Here is a 21530-nt window from a genome sequence, read left to right as displayed (position 1 = left end):
AGATTACCACCTCTGACTCACATTTGCACGTACTGTGGATGGTCAGTGAGGTAGTTGATGGTCCAGGCAGCAAGATGTCTATCCACTCCCACGTCCTCCAGCTTCCTCCCCAGCTGCGCCGGCTGTCTGGTGTTGAAAGCACTGGAGAAGTCAAAGAACATGACCCTCGCAGCTCTGTCTGCGGTCTCCAGGTATGTGAGCACCCGCTGCAGCAGGTTGATGAAGGCATCCTCTACCCCGTTGTTGGGCCTGTAGGCAAACTGCAGCGGGTCCAGGGGGGAGCTAACCACTGAGCGAAGGTGGCTGAGGAGGAGCCTCTCAATGGTCTTCGTGAGGTGGGAGGTCAGGTCCTCAGCACCCTGGGCCTGATGCCGTCTGGTCCTGCAGATTTCCTCTGCTTCAGTCACCTCAGCTCTCTCCTCACCTGGTCCAATGTGATGGGGGGGGGGGGGGGGGGGGACTAGGGTGTGCTGCAGAGGGTGGGGGGCAGCTGAGGGCTTGTGTTGGGAACAGTCAACAGTGTGGGTGTGGGGGCAGGTGAAGGTAGTCTGGATAGGGGGGAAGTGCCCGCTGGGCTGGAGACGTGTAAAGAGGGGGGAACAGGAAGGGGGGCAGAGGGGGTGGGGAGAGAATCAGATTTGTTAAAGTCACAGTTTAAATCATACGCCCAATTCTCCGTCCCTCTGGCACTCTGTCCAATACCAGAGATGTTCTTCAGAAAACTTGTTGCAATCATGTACCACATTTTATGTCCTAAATAAAAATGATGCCCCACACCTATGGCTATGGCTTTAACAAGTTCACCTGGAACTTCCAAACCCTCCCAAAGTCTTTTTTTCTCTGCCGGGGTTTTTCATATTAAGCCTAACCTCATCTATGATAGCTAAAATTAGCAATCTTTTGCTCTGATAGCTGACATGAGCTGAGATTAGTGCTTGTGATTGGAGACTGCTTCCAGATCAGCCTGCCCCTTGTATACCCAATCTTGATGCTATCCTATTACCAATGAACCTGTTCACCTGTGGGATGTTCCAAACAGGTGTTTTTGAACATTGTGCAACTTTCCCAGTCTTTCAAATTTTTTCAAGTTTTGTGCATATTTCGCACAATCGTTACACAGATTTTCAATGTGTCAAATGCTCTATAATAAATGCTCCATCTCTGGATTAAATGACTACAGGCCAATCGCCCTGATGTCCTGAAAGAGGCAGGTGTTGACTCAGCTGAAACGTCTTTTGGCCTCCTAAACAGGCAAACAGGTTGGTGGAGGACGCCTTCAACATAGGACTGAACTGCATCCTGCAACACCACTGCAATGAATTATACAGACTACTAAGAAAATCATTGGTGTCAACCTGCCCTCCATTCAGCTGTTACACACCTCCAGATTGAGGAAATGGGCAGGAACTATGACTGCAGACCCCTCACATCCTGGACACAACCTGTTGCAACTTCTCCCCTCTTGGAGGTGCTACAGATCACTGAATGCCAAGATAACCACACACAGAAAGTTTCTTCCCACCAGCCGTCACCCTGTTCAACAGTTAGCTACTCATACAGTGTCACCAACTCTGACACCAAAACATCTACTGAATGGCCATTTATCAACCCGAAAAACAGTTTTTAACTTGTACATTCTTCATTCACTGTCACTGTCACCATAAATTTGTACTCATTGTAAATTTCATATCTTGTTTATTGCCTCAGCATTTTGTACATATATCGTTTGCTTATTTTGTATTTTGCACTGCTTAAATTGCTGTTCAGTGTTTTGTTGCTTTTTCTCCACATTAAGCTGTAGTTGTACATTTATCTTGTTGTACAGTATCTATCTATCTATCTATCTATCTATCTGAGCTATATGTCCTTTTTCTGATGCAAGAATATTTAGTGCAGTGTTTAAACTGGAGTCTAATTCCTTATACCTGCACACATGCTTAACCAATAAAGCTGATTCTGATTAATGTATAATGTACATGAGGTTTGTGATGTGGTGAAATTTTTTTGTGACTGTGTTACATTTTCCCTTTAAATGGGATATAGTTCATGGAGAACCAAGCACTTCAAAGACGGAGGTTGAAGGTGTGTTGCCTCTCAAACGAACAGAGGCAGCCTTGTTGCATCTCTGCTGACTCCCCTGCAGTCAAGATCATTGTTGTAATATACAGTTTGTGCCATGAGAGGGACACCTAGTACTACAAACCAAACACTAATTTCACAAGAGTGATATATTGCTGTTTAACTCATGACTGATCATTTGTATGGTTCGTGCTTTTTTTATAAATGTCATTTGCAATTCCTATTATGGAACTGAATATGTAATGATCATGATATTGATTAACACTGCCAACAGGTATTGTAAGTGTGTGGATAGTGTGACATTTTAAACATCCTTTTTCAAAATCCTTCTGAAAGTGAACCCCAGTAATCATCCCAGAGCTCCATCATGTTCCAACAAACAACCTTTGAGTGAGAGGTGACAGGGTGCCATCTGCACAAAAGGGCTGCTGTCCAAGGCTGTGCTCTGTTAGCATCAATATGTCTTCATGTCCTCCACAACTTTTTAGTTTTGCACAACACTCAGTACTTTAATTGAAATTTAACTGTCCTAAACATCAGTGAGCCAGAACTGGGAAAACATGGGCCATCACAATGCTTGACAAGGAACAGGTTTGTTTTTCTTCTGTAACTTTCCATCTGCCAGACTTTTCATTTCACAGAACAGCAACCAACACGTGAATGTGACATAAGAAGAAAATATGATGAAAACTAATAGTTGGTGAGGTTAATCGTGTCTACTGCTCCAAAAGTTACTCTGTTAAAAGGTCAGACGCTGAATTTATCATCACATGACGTCACATTGCAGTATCTGTGAACTGTAGTGGCTAGAACCCAAGGATAATTTTTGAAAACAGAGTCAATCGCCCCTCTGGAACTTTACACTCAAAGCGAAGTGACATATATGAGAAGAAGAAGAAGAGGCAGCATTTAGACGAAGATAAGGATGAAAGAGAGGAGAAAACTTTCCATTGTGTTTATATTCTGTTACTTTCATGCTAAATGTTGCCTCAAAGTCTGTAAAATGTGCTCTCCCCTTCTGAAATCCTGTGTGTCGATCACTGTGGTGAAGAGGGAGCTGAGCTCAAAGGGAGCTGGGCTTTCGATTAACCAGTGGGTCTACGTTTCAACCCTGAGCTTTTGACCGTGATGAATGAATGGCACAATCTCTGACACAAGTGTCTGAAATGAGGTTTGTCTGTAGCATGGCTTGCCTTAGCTCCAGAGATAGGTGAAGGAACTCAGATAGCCACCATCTGCATCTGATCAGATGGAGCTCGGAGTCGAACTGCTGCTCCTTCACAAGCCAGTTGAGGTATGAGGTTTTAGGCATCTGATCAGGATTCCTCCTAGGTGACTTCCATCAGTTTTCTGGCCACATCCAGCTTTTAGGAGTCCATGACTCACAAGTCACTGGTGCCAAAATGCGTGCTAAAGTGCCCCCTGGGAGCCAAAACGCACGCTAAAGTGCCCTCTTGGACGCCAAAACGTGTGCTAAAGTGCCCCCTGGGGGCCAAAACGTGTGCTAAAGTGCCCTCCTCAGGGGCGAGGACACGCTATATGTGCCCTTTTTTTCCTCTTCGCCCCTGCCCTTCAAAAAGTCTGTGCACGCCACTGTTGACATCAACTAAAAAAGATTGTTCTCCTCTCAGTTATGGATTATGGAGATATATTTGTTTCCTTACAAAGAATAAGAAGTTATCAATCAGTATCCAGGTCTTTTTCAGCTCTGGTTTACCAATCCAGGGAGCATGCAAGGTGTTATTCATGAGTGTCTGGCTAATGTCCATGGTGTGAGGATTCATCATGACAAAGGGAACACAGAGCCACTGCAAAGACAAATAAAAGTGGAAATGTGAAACACAAACAATCTGAGAGAGCTTCAGGGTCAGATCAGAAAACTCTGCCCTTAACATACAGACAACACAATATATAGCATAATAGTTTGTCTCTTACTCCACCCAAATCTAATAGCCGCTCTATAAACATTACCTTCTCGGGTTTCCCTTTTCCTGATCTGACCCTGCGTGGCCTCACATGCCACAACTCAGAGTGGTCTACATTCTAAACATCACTTTACCCCTGATCATGATTAATCTGACATATTTGATATTTGATTGATCATTCACGTCAGTGGTGAATATGAGGACAAGCTGTGTAACATCTGTGTCGGCCACAGAGTAGAGGGCTACTCAGCACTGTGCAGATGATGGCGACTGCAGCGGAGATCCAGATGCACACAAAGTAGTAGCCGAGATCTGAATGTCTTCCAAAGAAAATTAATTTAACATAAGATGAAGAATAAAACCACTGAATATTTATATTTCTATTAGAAATATACTATTTATTTTCTATTCTATTTTTGTGTTTTGGAAGTCTAGTTTAGTAAACTAAACATCCTCAACATAGCCTTTTTGCAGATTCCTTATAATAATGTATAACCACTGATTAATCTCTAATATTTCATAGCCTAAATTCCATAAAGGCTTGGTGGGCAGTTTCAGTAAGAACTTAACATGCCCGTGGGCCTTGAGGGGATTGGACTCAAATGCAAAACTCAAAACAAGGATAGTCAAAGCTCGAAGGCTGGTTTTAATAACAAAAATCAACAGGACAGGAACAAAAGGTGCTTGGTCATCAAAAGTACAAACAAAAGACGCTAAGGTTTCCATAAGGCAAAAAGCTAATCAAGAATATCTTCAGGCAATGCAAACAAATGTAGTCAAAACTCACTGGCAAGGCAAAACAGGCAAGGTTCACAGGGTTCACAAGCCAATCTAGCACAGGACAAAGGGAGACGCGGACGTTGTATACATGCGCTAACAAAGAACAGGTGGAAACAATTAGGTCGGGGAAGACAATCAGACAGGCGGGACGGACACCAGGAAGTCAAGGGTCTGAAACGAGAGTTAGGTTTCACAATAAAACAGGAAGCGCATAACAAGAGATGACGCCAGGGAACAAAACACATTAACAGACATGACAAGACAAAACAGAATCTTCTGTGTTTTCATCCTAATGATAAAGCTTAGTGAAGAGTTTATTCACTGACATTTTATTCACAATATATTTTTGCTTTTTTAGAACCTGTTCCTGTCATTTTGCAGCTAGCAGTTGTAACACCTGCCATGAAAAGACCTTTTGGGATATTTCATGCTGTTATAAGTAATTTCCTTGACAATCATTAATATTTGGAATTCCCAGTGATGCAGTTTCTATCCTCGCTTCGTCAGCTGTGCTCTTCTGACCTGTCAATGTGAAGACCCCCACCACCCAGCTTATGCTCTGGTTTCCCAGCAGGGCCATATCCATTCCCATGGCTGCACTTTTCTCCTTTCCCTTTTGGGATTGAAAGAAGCCCAGTGCATCTGGCACTAATGGACTGTTTTGACACCACCGACTAGGAAGTGTTGTGCAGTCCTCATGGGGAGGACATTGACAGCTTGACAACATGTATCTCAGACTACATTAAATTTTGCATGGACAACACTGTGCCGAGCAGGAAGGTACAGTGTTTCCCAAATAACAAACCCTGGGTGTCACCTGAACTGAAAAGCCTACTGAATGAGAAGAAAAGGGCTTTTAAGTCTGGGGACAGAACTGAGTTGAAGAGGGTGCAGAGGGAACGGAAAAGAGAAATCAGGAAAGGCAAGGAGAGCTATAGGAGGAAGCTGGAGGAGCGCCTGCAGGCGAACAACGCCAGAGAGGTTTGGAGGAGCCTGAAAACCATCTCTGGCCACAGCAGCGACAACGGCAGGGGCCCAGAATCTGGAGACCGGGAATGGCCAAATGACCTGAACCTGTTTGTTAACAGGTTTGATTCTACCCACGTTCCCTCCTCCATTCACCAGAGCCCAGACCAGACGGCATTACCTGCAGACTAAACCACCTGCACATCAATGCTGGCAAGACCAAAGAGATGGTGATTGACCTCCGCAGGAAAGCACCACAAACTACACCGGTGTTCATCCAGGGATTTGACATTGATCGTGGAGGAGTACAAATACCTGGGTGTACACCTCAACAATAAACTGGACTGGTCCACGGACACTGATGCCCTGTTTAGGAAGGGCCAAAGTTGTCTCCATCTTCTGAGAAGACTGAGGTCCTTTGGAGTATGTAGGACATTACTGAGAACTTTCTATGACTCTGTGGTTGCATCTGCAGTCACTGAGGACTTCTCCTGGACCACCAACACCACATCGCTGGCCAAGAAAGCGAACCAGCGCCTCTACTTCCTCCGCAAACTGAGGAAAGCTAGAGCCCCGGCCACCATCATGCACACCTTCTACAGAGGCACCATCGAGAGCATCCTGACCAGCAGCATCACCGTGTGGTATGGCGCCTGCTCCACGTCCTGCAGGAAGAACCTCCAGCGCATCGTGAGAGCAGCTGAGAAGATCGTCGGTGCTTCTCTCCCCTCCCTCCACGACCTCTACACCTCCCGCCTCACTCGCAAAGCCCTCTGCATTGCGAGAGACCCCACCCACCCGTCACACAGCCTCTTCAGCCTGCTGCCATCAGGGAGGAGACTGCAGAGTCTGCGGGCCAAGACCAGCAGACTGCGGGACAGCTTCGTTTACCAGGCTGTCAGGATGCTGAACTCTCTCCCTGCCCTCCCCCTCCTCCACACAAACACACAACCTGGACTATAACTTCCCCCCTCAACACACACACACACACACACGCACACACACACACACACACACACTCCCTGGCTGGACACTGAAATACACCCCGCTGCCGCCCCGCCCCCCACCACCAACCACCAACCACCACCACCACCACCACCACCACACACACACACACACACACACCCTGGACTCTAAATGCCCCCCACCACACACACACACCCAGGACTCTGACATGCCCCCACCACACACACCCACACACACACCCACACACACGTATACACCCTGGACTCTACAAACTCTCACTGATGTGAACCCCTCCCCTCAGGAAAACAACACACTGTCACTTTATTCACCACCAGTTGTTAAGCTAATTCTTTTTGCACTACCGTTTACATTTGCACTATTACATTCTCAATGTTTCATTGTTTAGTTTGTACAATTTTTTTTTACTTAGTTTGTACAGTTTTTATTTAGATTGTACAGTTTTTACTGACTTAGTTTGTACAGTTTTTATTTAGATTGTACAGTTTTTACTTACTTAGTTTGTACAATTTTTATTTAGATTGTACAGTTTTTTTTTATTTATCTCTTTTCTAATATATGTCCTGTCACAAAGGGTTGAAGAGTAACGCAATTTCGATTCTCTGTTTGTCCTGTACACACTGCAGAATTGACAATAAAGCTGACTTTGACTTTGACTTTGACTTACTCAGTGGTCTGCTGGGGGAAGCTCTGAGAGGGACAGAAGGAGACTCAACAAACTGGTCAGGAGAGCTGGCTCTGTCCTGGACTGCCCTCTGGACACCACTGAGGATGTAGGTGAGAGGAGGAGGTTAGCCAAGCTGACATCGATCATAGACAACCCCTCCCACCCCCTGCATGACACAGTGGGGGCCCTCAGCAGCTACTTTAGTAACAGACTGTTGCATCCAGTGTGTAAGAAGGAACGCTACCGCAGGCCCTTCATTCCATCAGCTGTCAGATTATTCAACTCCTGCACCACTGAACATCAGACTGTGTTGATGTTGTTTCCCTTATAATCTGTTGTTTTTCTCTCGTCATTTCTGCCAACATACGCTCAAATCCTTTACATTTTGTGCAATATTACATATTTCCTTTACATTTATAAAATAAAATATACAAAACAGTCAATTATATACAATATTACATATCATTTACTGTTTTGTATATTTTATTTTTCTGTGCAATAGTAGTAACACTATTTATTATTCTTTTTAATCTGAAGGCAGCATACATTGTTTTTTCTCCACAACTACTGGGGCAATACATTTTTTTTTTAGATATTTTTTCTTTTACATAGTCAAACTTCATTTTGCTTGTATAATGTGTACATATATAGTCTACTTTTTATTTATTTATTTATTTACTTTTCAAATGTTCTCTATCTCTGCTGCTGTTTTCCTTCCCACTGCGATCACATGCTGCTGTAATGCCCAAATTTCCTTGGCTGGGGATAAATAAAGTTTTATCTTATCTTATCTTAAGGACCAGCAGGTAGAAAAACACCACAGCTATCACTCCTGGGATGTTGACAGCATGATGCACTGGTTGATTGTCTTCCCCACCTGCTGATGTCTGACTGACTGAACTACTGACTGGCTGAGTGTTTTTGAAAAGAGGCATGAACTTTCAGATAGGCAGGAAAAACAAAAACCTCCTCCACTTTGAAGATGCATTGATGCCCCCTGGTGAAAATAGCTGGTTTCAGGTTAAGTGACTTGTCAATCAAGCAGACACCATAATGCATTTTGAGCATTTCATTTTGTTGCCTGATCTGCCTGCCTTGATTTTTAAACACTGGTCCCAGGAGAACCAATATCATTTCAGTTTTAAGGCACATAATCTTGAACTTAATCATAAAATTCACTCCAGTTCACTTTCAAATAAATTTATTTAAATAAGACCACACCACAACAAAAGTTGTCTCATGACACTTTCATTATTGAGCAGATTGAGATCATGTGCATTGTTTCAAAGAAAGCTGACAACTGTTGCCTACTGCAGCTTTAATTAGATTTTTTTTTCAGTTTAAATAAACAATAATCATATATTCCTGTTTTTTTAACTAAGCCATGTAACACATCCGTGAAATTCAAACTTTTTACAGTTAGAAAATTAACAATGAAGATTTTGTGTAGGCAGTAATTATTCCCGTAATCTGTTGTGACACTTTAAACATCCGTTTTCAAAATCCTTCTGAAAGTGAACCCCAGTAATCATCCCAGAACTCCATCATGTTACAACAAACAACCTTTGAGTGAGAGGTGACAGGGCTGCTGTCCCAGGCTGTGCTCTGCTAGCATCAGCATGTCCTCAATGCAGCAGCCGAGGAGGTGGAGTTGCAGCCATTTTTGACTCAATCAGCCCTAGACCTAAACTCAAAAGCCTTTTTGCCATTTGAAAGCTTTGTTCTTAGTCTTTCAAACCAAACCTGGAAAACACTGCAGTCAGTTTTATTTGTTATAGTGTACCGCCCTCCTGGTCCTTACTCTGAATTCATATCCGAATTCTCTGAGTTTCTATCAGGTTTCATCCTTGAAGCAGACAAAGTAATTATTGAGGGTGATTTTAATGTTCATGTGGATGTTGATAAAGATGAAAGTGAGCCTTGGTTTTCCACCAATCTGGATGCATTTTGTTTCAAATGGCAAGACAGTCCTAAAAAATAAAGGAAAGCCCTCCATGGTGCCAGAGCAGCCTATTACTCTACACCAGGCATCTCAAACCGGTTCCATAAAGGGCCGCGTGGCTGCAGGTTTTCATTCCAACCCAGGAGGAGCACAGCAAGCCAACCAATCAACATCAAGGTATCACTTAGTTATCAGCTGAAGACTGAGATCAGCTGATTAATTGATTCCAGCCTGGTGTGCTCCTCCTTGGTTGGAATGAAAACTTGCAGCCACGCGGCCCTTTATGGAACCGGTTTGAGATGCCTGCTCTACACGAATCAAGGAAAATAAGAACAATCCCAGGTTTCTCTTCATTCCACACAACAATAGTTTATTTGAGGATTTCAGCACTGGTTGAAGTTACAAATGACTTAATTGCATCAGAAAAAGGACTTGTCTCTGTACTAGTCTTGTTTGATTTTAGTGCTGCAGTCGACACCATTGACCATGGTTGACAGCTGGCTAATCTCCAAGCCTTTCTAAAGGACATAATGACCTGGATGACCTGCAGCTTTTTGTTACGAAATTCAGACAAAACTGAAGTTAAAGTACTTGCTCCTAAACACCTTAGAAACTCACTATCTAATGACATAGCAACTATGGATGACATTGCGCTGGCAATATATGTCCTTTAATTTCAATTTTCAAGGATCACCTTTTTCCACCTACGTAACATTGTAAAAATCAGGCACATGCTGTTTCAAAACAATGTTGAAAAACTGCATTTGTTACTTCCAGGCTGGATTTTTGCAGTTCCTTAGTACCAGGATTTCCCAATTCATTGCTAAATACTCTCCACCTAATCCAGAATGCTGCGGCACGTGTTCTGACAAAAACGAGGAAAAAAGATCATACGTCTCCAATATTAGCCACTCTGCACTGGCTCCCTATAAAATCCAGAATAGAATTAAAAATCCTTCTTCTTACCTACAAGGCCCTGAATGGTAAGGCGCCATCTTACACTGTGTGTAATGCTGCTGCTGCACTGCAATTTCCCAGCTTGGGATAAATATATATAAGTATATCTATCTATCTATCTATCTATCTATCTTATCTTAAAGAGCTCATAGTACCCTATTACCCCACTAGAACACTGTTTTCCGAGAATACAGGCTTACTGGTGGTTTCTAAAGTCTCTAAAACTAGAATGGGAGCCAGAGCCTTTCATTATCAAGATCCTCTCTTGTGGAACCATCTTCTAGTCTTTGTCCGGGAGGCAGACACCCTCTCTATACGTAAGAGTAGGCTTAAAACTTTCCTTTTTGATAAAGCTTACACTTAAGGCTTGCTCAGGCTTGCCTTGGACCAGCCCCTAGTTATGCTGCTGTAGGATTTTCCATTGTTTTTCTCTTCTGTTCTTCTCATGCTAAATGTTGCCTCAAGGTCTGTAAAATGTGCTCTCTCTATTGGATACTGCTTTATTTTGGATAAATACCGTTTCAGTGGAGAATCAGGTCATACCATATCACAGCAAGCACCTGCCTGGTTGAAGGAGTTCAGACAGAATATCTGTTTCAAAATGCTTAAAATATACTGTGAACTACAATCTGTCGATCCAAACTAAAAGCTTTACCGTGCTTGGTTCGGGAGTGTGTCACATCACATGGAAAACGTTACAGGGCAGAGGAATGTCTGGACTTCCTTGCGTAGACTGCTACCACCACAATGAAAGGATGGATGGAGGAATGGATGGCTGGTTGGATTCAGTCAGGAATTCAAATGCCTTTCTGTATCCAAAACATGCAGACGGTCTGAAATTTGTGTGATGCACTTTGGGCTATTTACTAGTACTGACTAATCTATATTATGCTCCAAGAGAACAGATATTACTGTACACACAGGAACGCTAACAATTTGTGCTTCTAATCATTGGCTCTGATGCATCGGCCTCAGAGTTGTTTCTGCTCAGTTTCTCATTCTCGTTATGTCCTGTGGCAGCATCTGTTGGTGTCAGTGGTTGTGCTGTTTGCTGGACTTTCACTTTGAACACATCCCACTTCTCAGGAAGCATGCCTTTGTTGAAGAGCACAGAAGCCAGGTAGGAGATCAACAAGATGGCAGCAATGGCAGACAGCATGGAGATGGTCCTAACTGGAGAGTACTGGACATAAACCCCGTCCTCAAGAGTGCATCCTGGGAAGTGTATGATTGGTGCTAACCCAAGAGATGGGTCTCCACTGAGCAGTCTTAACACACCTCCCACCAGGCAGCCCATAATAGCCCCGTAACCATTGGAGATGTTGAAGAAGAGGACACAGAGGAGTTGAGGGAAAACTACAATGTAGGCCAATTCAGCACTAAGGAACCAGAACACTATGACACTGTTTTTCAGGTTGGTGAGTGATGTACCAACCAAGCCCACGACCACCACAGCAGCACGGATTGCCCACTGACTCTCTCTGTCTGATGCCTGAGGAAGTGAAAAGAGAGGAAGAAGAGCAGGTTAACAGTAAATGACTGAGATTATCCTGCTTTCATATACCTCCCTCTAGTCTTCTTCACTCTTCTCTGTACTTTGTTTCTCCATTAAGCCATTTTATTCCATTTATACCGTAGTGAACCCCATTGCCTCTCTTTTAAAATAAATGTCAAACCTTCACAATAGCAAAGAGCAGTTTCATCAACTTTTTTCATTGTGGTGAAGCCGATTGAAAAACAAGTGCATTCTTTCACCTGAGGCCTCAGGATGTTCTTGTAGATGTTGACAGTGAAGACAGAAGCTGCAGAAAGCAAAACAGAGTCAGCTGATGACATCACAGCGGCAGCCACACATCCAGTACCAATGATGGAGATGAAGAATGGGGTGAGGTGCTGCAGGGCGATGGGCAAGATGAAAGCTGCTTCCCCACGCTCATATGGAGATGGAGAACCATAGGTAGTCTGGTTCCAGTCTGAGGCATGGACACAAAAGAGGGAATGACTGAAAAAATGCTCCCATGATCTGTTTGAGTGATTTTAAGACGAGCCTACTGTTTCTACTAATCTATGAACTAAGCACTGTGTGATAAGATAAAGGAACATCTGGAATGCTTTTCCAGACTGTTGGAAAAGCATTCCAGATGACGACCTCATGAAGCTTGTTAAGATAATGCCAATCGTGTGCAAAGCTGTCATGAAAGCAAAAGATGTCTTTGAGGAATCTAAATTTTTTGTTTAAATTGCTGCAGATAGTTGTTAATCTGTTAACTACATCTTCAGTATTCATCTACAATGTGAAAAACAATAAGAATTAAGAAAAAATGTTGAATGTGTGTCCAAACTTTTGGCTGGTACTGTAGTTTATAGCTAAACTGTGACCAGTTTTATTATTGAAGGGATCTCAAAGTCAAATGGTCAAAGTCAAGATGTGGGTGTTTCTTCGTGTCTGCTGGTTCACTTGTTCGTATTTTCAGGTCTTGTTCTTTCATGAGCACGAGATCATGAAATACAAGAGAACTGACCTTTTTTGTTTGTTAAGTCGCAAAAAAAGTTTGGAGCACCACATTTCAATTCTTGTATTTCTTAACTATTAGTCTGGCAAATTATTGGTTCTAATAACCAACTCTTGATTAGTTGATTGCTGGTTTGCTGATGCCTGAGGGTATGTAGAAGCTGTTCATACCTGTGGATGAGGCAGCTGCCCCAAGCAGTATGATAGGTATCCCAAATACAAAAAAGATGAAAGCAGCAACAACACATGTGAGCTTCGCCGTGGCTAAGGAAGAAGCCGACAAGGTCCTCTGATGGAGGCTCTGGTACCCCAGAGACCCCAGAGCCTGAAGTGTAAAACAGATAGGTGGTTAATTCAATCACTTGTGTGGCGTCCACATCAGGTAAATGCTGCAAAAATGTCTGCCTTCATTCAGATGAAAGGGATAGGGTGCATCTCATTTCTCTTAAGTGTCATTTCCTTGCTCCTCAATCCTTACTGCAACCAGAAGTACTTGTGGTCCGCTATCTTGCCGGCCGGCAGCTAACTATCAGCGTGACCCAGCTGAGAAGACAACTGGCCACCATGCTGATTCCACCCACCATCTCCTTCTCTCCACACCAGACCGCTGATCCACTCACCGCTTCCACACCATCCCTCCCTACTCAGGAGATTTAGGCACATGTGCACAGTTTCTACTTCAGTGCTCCCTAGTTTTCAGCCAACAGCCCAGCACTTATTCCACCACACTGAGCCGCCTGGGCTCTAGCCATGATGAATAGAAATTCTGAAATAACTCAAGATTACACACCATTTACTGAGGAAATGAAACATATATTTGACCACGCAGTCAAAGGCAGAGAGGCAGTAGGCCAGCTGCTAGACTTAGCAAGGCAGCCAGTCGCTCAGTACGCGGTGAATTTCCGCATCTTGGCCGCCAGTAGCGGGTGGGGCAACTCAGCTCTTCAGGCTATTTTTCAGAAAGGTTTAGCCAATGACATAAAGTATGAGCTTGTGGTACGAGAGGGGGGCACCACACTTAATGAGCTGATATTGCTCATAGACACACATCGACAACAGAATTAAAGAGAGACGGAGGGTGTCGAAGACGGACCAGGCATGTCGCATCCCAGCCGTCATCTGAGCCAGCTCGGAAGACTCCGCCTCTGTATCTCATTGTCCTGCACCCATCACTCCCGAGCATCGGACCAGTCCATGGGGACTGGGAGTGGGAGGGATACAGCCCAGAGGAGCACTGCTGGATCTCACATTCCGTCATATTGGACTCACAACTGCTGCGGGATTTCTACTCACGAAACCCAGGAAAACCAGGAAGAACGCCAGGTGGCATTCTTTAGAGGGGGGGTACTGCTGTGGTCTTGAATTCCTTTGTTTGGGTTTAGTGTTTGTGTCTCGCCCTACCTGTGCATCTCTCTCTCTCCCCCTGTGTTACAGAGAGGCGGGGCGATCTCCTCGGCAGCAGGTGTCATCAGGCTCACCGGTTGGGCATCACCCAATCAGCCCAGCTACTTAAGCCACCTCCAGACTCACCCCTATGCCAGATAATTCCTCTTGCTACCCAGCAATGTTTTCCTTGCTGTTCTGACTCCTGGGTCTCTAGCGTTTTAGTCTAGATTGAGTTCTCTTTGTCTTCAGTTTGAGCATTTTCTCCTGGTTGACTTTTGTTTTCCTTCGCAAGTTTTCCCTTACGAGGTAATTTTGTGCTACTTTTTCCCGTTACAGCGATTTTCAGTTGTTAAACCTTAGCTCGAGGGATTTTTCCTGCAAGGTGTTTTTTGTTGAATTTTCTATTGCAAATAAACTGGCTTCGTTGACTCTGCATCTGGGTCCGGACTTTCCTTGAGCTTCAGAGGAAAGGACGTCTCAATTCTCTCCTTGCGTGGTTTCCTTGCATCCCTCCATGCATCCCTGGTGGGAGGGACTAAGACACAAGTGAGGGAAACATGGGTGCAATTTAAGAGAAATGAGATGCACCCATAGACTCTGAAACTTTACATTCACAGTCATGGGACAGTTAATTTAACCTTGAAATTTACAAAGATGTTGTTTCAGAAAATAGCCTTAGCCTACAACCACTCTGATTCTTTAGTTACAATGGAAAACAGTCTACTATTAGAAAATTTGCTGTTTATCATTATTCTGAAGATACCTCATTAAAACTACACTGAACTGTATTTGATATAGACTGTATCATTGCTTCCTTACAAAGAATAAGAAGTTGTCAATCAGTATCCAGGTCTTTTTCAGCTCTGGTTGACCAATCCAGGGAGCATGTAAGGTGTTGTTCATCAGTGTCTGGCTAATGTCCATGGTGTGAGGATTCATCATGACAAAGGGAACACAGAGCCACTGCAGAGACAAATAAAAATGTAAGTTGTGTAAGTTCCTTCGAACACAAAGGCAGACAGTGCAAAAACTAAAAGTAGAGCAAACTCACCAAGCTGATGAATATGAGGACAAGCTGTATAACATCTGTGTAGGCCACAGAGTAGAGGCCTCCCAGCAGTGTGTAGATAGTGGCGACGGCAGCAGAGATCCAGATGCACACACTGAAGGACAAATCCAGGACTACACTCATGATTCCTCCTGTCAAACACATTTTATCAGTGAAATTTTAGGACCAGTCATTGTGTTAATATCACCAGTTCATATTTGATGTAGTGAGTCACATTGACACAGCATAGGTAGGAATTTACTTCCATGTATACATTTATTGTACTGAACTGATAAAGGAAGTGTTAATGCACAGTTACAAATTTATGTATATGTAAATTATTATGTAAAGTGCAGTCATGTATATACTATACCTAGACCAATTAGTGTTGTTGGCAAAGAGACCACATCATTGATGAGTGAAACCAGGCTCAGTCCAGCTGTTAGTACTCTTCCATACTTGACATGGAAAGGGTCCAGCATCGTCAACCAGTTTCTCTCTCTCATTGGCTTGGTGAACACCAAGCCAGCTTGATTTAACAAAGGATAGGGATTAAACAAAGATTAAACAGAGAAAATGTTAATTCCTGGATATTAAATGTTCATCTGCAATTTCCCAATAATTTTTTTTAATTGTTCTGAAATAGAAATAATATAAGAATTTGAGCCATTTTTTTAAAACACGGTAATATTTTTTATACTCTTTTGTATATAATGTACATATCCTAATAGCTCAATAGTTGATTTTATTTTGTATCTTTTGTCTATTCTTGTTCTTGCTGGAACAAGTCATTTTCCCAGCGTGGGATCAGTAAAGTCTCATCTTGTCTAATTTTGTCACATGACACGGTTAAGCCACGTTTGTGTAAGAATATCTAGAAATATAATAGTAAGAACAAGTGTAACCCAGGTTACCAGGCCTTATTAACAGTCCAGTCCACCAGTTGGTTGATTAGAACAATACATTAATAAATTCATATTCTTTTTCATGTGACAGATAAATTATAATCATAAAATGAATAAATAGGATTTATGGTTAAAATCATAAATATGTTAATAAACAGATTAAAAAAAATCAATACACACAGGTTCATTTATCTGTTTTAAAAGAGTATTTTATTTGATTTCAAGTGTGGTGAAAGTGCCTGGATGTGTTTGTTTTTTTCTCTCTCTCTCTCTGCCGTGATAGTTTCCGAGGCAGCTGTGTGCTAACAACCTGCTGCAGACTATTCTGTTTTTTTGTCTGAGAGAGCCGATTATTCCAAGTTAAGTCGCTTTTAGCGTCAGAGCAGAGAGCGAGCCTTCCTTTTTTTTCGTAGGTAGATGAGCGGACCATCTGTTTCCCAACAGAAGCGGAGGAGAACGTAAGTTGCGTTAATTAGCATTCGGCGCTAACTTTAGCGCTAACTTCAGTCATTAGCCACATCCATTGCTAGAGTATAACGGTGATACATTACTGAACTCCCGTGTCCCTGCCTCTTAAAACGTGGGATCCTGAAATAATGAGCCGTGTACTGTGTCCTGTGCCCGGAGTGAGTGTGTGTATGTGAACTGTGAGCACTTTTGTTTCAGTTCGTCTGATAAATAGAGCGAAATTGGCTGTTTCTGCTAATTAATTAATTATATATATTAATTAAATTATATTCTGTAAATAAGCAGCGTGGCTGTTTCAGCAGAGATGAATACAAGTGACTGACTTAGAGCTCATCATGTCAACATTAAAGTTATTTATTTTTTCATTGTCAGGTTATGAGGTAGCCATGGTCATTGTTAATCCGTTCTAATCTACAGTAATTCCTATTTTTTAGATTAATTGGCTATATATTTTTTTCTGTCAGATGTCATTTAAAACCCTTACCAATAACCAAAGACGAGCTGTATCCCGTCAACATCACGAGTGTCCAGGTTAGTCCCATGGAGGGTGTGTACACCATCTCAACTGTGCCAACAATGAAGCCTCCTCCAACCCATGTAGCTACAGGATGGATTAACACACAGCAACACACACACTGTTTCCCAACAGAAGCGGAGGAGAACGTAAGTTGCGTTAATTAGCATTCGGCGCTAACTTCAGTCATTAGCCACATCCATTGCTAGAGTATAACGGTGATACATTACTGAACTCCCGTGTCCCTGCCTCTTAAAACGTGGGATCCTGAAATAATGAGCCGTGTACTGTGTCCTGTGCCCGGAGTGAGTGTGTGTATGTGAACTGTGAGCACTTTTGTTTCAGTTCGTCTGATAAATAGAGCGAAATTGGCTGTTTCTGCTAATGTTAGTATGGATCAATGAGGCATTATTTTCATGAATGTTGTGGTTAAGAAGAAAAAGGGTTTTATATTAGTGTTTAGTTTTACATTTACCCTTGCCCTGTGTTTTTTAGTGAGTAGCGGTAGAAAATGAAAAAGGCACCGCTCATCCGTGGGCAAGATTCTTCTTAATGGTGCTGGAGCTGAACTAAGACACTTGAAAAGACAAAAAACAGCAACCACACACTCACAACTCTGTACAATCATCAATTTATTACTGCAAGCTTTCAGTCTGTGACCTTCTTCAGGCATGCACACTAAGTGAATGTGGCTGTAGATATAGGATTCTGGCCATCCTTTCACTTGATTGCATAATGCCAGACACCTGTGTTGACATGGCTGAGGCTACAAGGATATCATGGGGATTGTAGTCCAGCTTAGAGACTAAACTTCTGACTACTGGTCTACAAAGTAGTTGATGCACTGAAAAAAAATATCTGTATCTCCCAGTCTTTCACCATTAACAGTTAGAGCTGAGGCAGGTTACACAAGGCTTTCCACTCTTATCATAAGATGTTTGGTTTGAAACAGAAGTTATTCTAATTATAACTATACTAGTTGTGTCGTAGCTCACCCTGCTCTCTCATTTCTGTGTGTGGGATGTGTCTTGTTTGTCTGTGACTCTGCCTCTGGTATTTGGTATTTGTGGTGCTTTAACTGTGCTCATCTCTCTCAGCACCCATATGGGCAGCTGTTTATTCTCCTGCTGTGGTCTATGCTGGACTGTTATAGTGTATAACCATCCTCTCCACTTCTTTCACATTTTGAGTTTCCATTGGTGTTCTCATCCAATTGACATTACATCTCCTGCTTTACTGTTTAGACATCATATCATTGAAATATAAATTTAAAAATGTCAGTTCATTATGAATTTTACCTGATAAAAAGGACCATGAATAATCTGGCTGTCACACTCTGCCTCTCTGTTCCTCTCAGCCAGAGTCCCACTTCCTCAAACCACCACTGAGATCCCCTCGCACTTGCCTTGCTTTCATCTGACTGCCCCACCCATCGACTCACCTGTTCCCATTTCTCTCATCAGCCCAGCAGTTACCTGAACTTCCCCGCCCCCCTGCTCACATGTCCCCACTTTCCTCATCAGTCCTCCAGGTATGTCACCAGCCCATTTTCATTCATCCCTTGTCAGTTTGTCATAGTTTGTTTGTTGCATTCTGGCTTCCTGCTTTTCTGTTTGAGTGACTGTTGTCTTCATGTTTACCTGTACCCGGACCTACAGTATCTGCCTGTTGGCCAACCTGTGCCTGTGTGTGAGCTATACCTCATTAAATCACTGAAATCATTCTGCTTCCTCCAGACAGGATGAAGGCAGACATGCACTCAATTTTGCAGGTCAGGATGTGCAGCAACAACAATTTGCTGATGTTTAAGCACAACTAAGTCGCAGATAACTTCCCTTTAACTGTTAAAACGTTCCCTCACTTCCACTCACTAAGGTCCCTTTACAAATAGAGAGAGACGAGCAGCCATGCTGGAGCTATTCAGCATTTGAGCAACAGCAAATTATATTCTGTAAATAAGCAGCGTGGCTGTTTCAGCAGAGATGAATACAAGTGACTGACTTAGAGCTCATCATGTCAACATTAAAGTTATTTATTTTTTCATTGTCAGGTTATGAGGTAGCCATGGTCATTGTTAATCCGTTCTAATCTACAGTAATTCCTATTTTTTAGATTAATTGGCTATATTTTTTCTGTCAGATGTCATTTAAAACCCTTACCAATAACCAAAGACGAGCTGTATCCCGTCAACATCACAAGTGTCCAGGTTAGTCCCATGGAGGGTGTGTACACCATCTCAACTGTGCCAACAATGAAGCCTCCTCCAACCCATGTAGCTACAGGATGGATTAACACACAGCAACACACAGTAATTTAGTGGACAAACAGCAGCTATTTGGACAGAAGACAAAAGCTTGGCTGATAATTCATCATCATTAAGAAACTTTCTCAAGAATCATCTCATGGTGCCATAATCATTCCATTTTGTCACTGTCGAAAAACCTGTTGTCCAAATTAATGTTTCCAAGAAGTTTGTTAGCAAAACCAAACAAAAATATTTATTACATGTTTTGTTTCACACATTTGAATCAATCTGTGTGATGTAATAAAAGCAGTGGGGCTGAAAAGAAGTAACTGCAAAATGAACCATTTCTGTTATTTGCAAACATATCTTCTATATTTGACTTGTACAAAATTTGCAGTTCATGAAAATATGACAGACCTTTCCACAGTGAACCTGGGGTCTGAGGTTTGGGGGCCTGTGACAGTTGGCCACTTTGCCCAGTTTGTTATCCAGCTTTGATTATGAGTCAGAATTTTACAACTCTTTGCCAAAGAGTTTTGCAAACAGTTGGAAAAGTTTTGCTGTCTTCTGACGGGTTTAACTGTGGGTACTTTCTGTGTCGGGCACCGCCCAAAACTGCCCAGAAAGAACCACTCCGTTGGTGTGCTGTCAGGGTTAAAAACACACCAGTCATTTAAAAGGTGAATGAATAACATGATAGAAATGCAACCCCACTGAGTTACAGCAATAGTAAAGTGTAAAGTGTGTCCCAACAAGGAAATCACATGCAAAAAAGTGCTTCACATAGACAAGACATAGAATGAAAGTAAAAACAAGGATAGAAAATGTGTCGGGAAGTGGGATTTCAGGGGAACTAAGCTTAAACCCAGATGCAGACACGAGGGGGAGCTGGTTCAATTAATCAAATTTATTTTATCAAAAGGAAACGAAAAGGCAGATAGGCAGGTTATGAATCAAAGTAAAAGTTCAAAAGGAAACCAAATCCAAAAACTGAGGAACCTAAGAGAAAACACTTACATGGGTAGAGGGGCATAAGACAAGGAACAAAGACAACACTGACAAAGAACGTGGCGTAGTTCGTCGACAGAGACAACACTGGAAAAACACAAGAAACATGGCTTGGCTAAAGACAAAGACAACATTAGGAAACACACGGCTAGGGAACGTAGACAAGACTTAAGATGACGCTGGACAAACACTTACGAGGGACGTGGCATGGCTAGAAACAAGACAATAGTAGAACACATTCAAGGGCCATGGCATGGCAAACGAACATAGACAAGACTAAAGAACACTTACCATAAAACGTGGCACGGACATGAACAAAGACAACACAAGGAAAAACACTCACTAGTGCCATGACATGGAGGGGATCATAGACAAAGACTAGGAAACACTTACATGGACAAGAACAAAGACAACATCCATAAAACGCTCACACAGTATCTGATACGGCAAGGGATCTCAGACAACGGCCTGACAAAGAATGAGGGGAAGACACGGACTTAAATGCACACGGGAGGACAACTAATGACGAAGAAACATAACATGAACCTTCAAAATAAAACAGGACGTGACAAAAACATAAAATAAATAATTTCCTTGACAATCGTTAATATTTGGAATTCCCAAAGATACATTTCTATCCTAGCTTCGTCAGCTGTGCTCTCCTCACCTGTCATTGTGAAGACCCCCACCACCCAGCTTATGCTCCGGTTTCCCAGCAGGGCCATATCCATTCCAGTAGCTGCACTTTTCTTCTGTTCTCTTTTGGACTTGAAAAAAGCCCAGATGCCGGTCCCAAGGACCAGCAGGTAGAAAAACACCATAGCTATCACTCCTGGGATGTTGACAGCCATGTTGGACTGGTTGATTGTCTTCCCCACCTGCTGATGTCTGACTGACTAAACTACTGACTGGCTGAGTTTTTTGAAATGAGGTATAGACTTCCAGATAGACAGGAAAAACAAAAACCTCCTCCACTTTGAAGATGCATTGATGCCCTCTGGTAAAAATAGCTGGGTTCAGGTTAATTTGCTTGTCAATCAAACAGAAACCATCATGTGACATGGATTTTCTGATGCCCCGTCATGGACCAGATTCTGACTGGATCAGGTTCAAATTATGTTCCTCTGCCTAATTCTTAAATCTG

At 42.7% G+C, this 21530-nt stretch overlaps 1 protein-coding gene across 1 annotated transcript; it reads right to left on the bottom strand.

Annotated features, from left to right (window-relative positions):
• Window positions 1–17: 17 nt before the first annotated feature.
• Window positions 18–21237, bottom strand: LOC121614312 (high-affinity choline transporter 1-like). The gene is made up of 9 exons (XM_041948130.1): window positions 21054–21237; window positions 19293–19409; window positions 15620–15775; window positions 15250–15398; window positions 15018–15161; window positions 12984–13137; window positions 12056–12273; window positions 11271–11792; window positions 18–575 (listed from the first exon to the last, which is right to left on the bottom strand). The coding sequence occupies exons 1-9, from the start codon at window positions 21235–21237 to the stop codon at window positions 18–20; spliced, it is 2202 nt and encodes a 733-aa protein (XP_041804064.1).
• Between the last annotated feature and the right edge of the window lie 293 nt (window positions 21238–21530).

Source organism: Chelmon rostratus, chromosome 11 (genome assembly GCF_017976325.1).
Source record: "Chelmon rostratus isolate fCheRos1 chromosome 11, fCheRos1.pri, whole genome shotgun sequence".
NCBI lineage: Eukaryota > Metazoa > Chordata > Actinopteri > Chaetodontiformes > Chaetodontidae > Chelmon > Chelmon rostratus.
The sequence above is the reverse complement of the archived record's forward strand: the minus strand, read 5'-3'. Positions and strand labels throughout refer to the sequence as shown.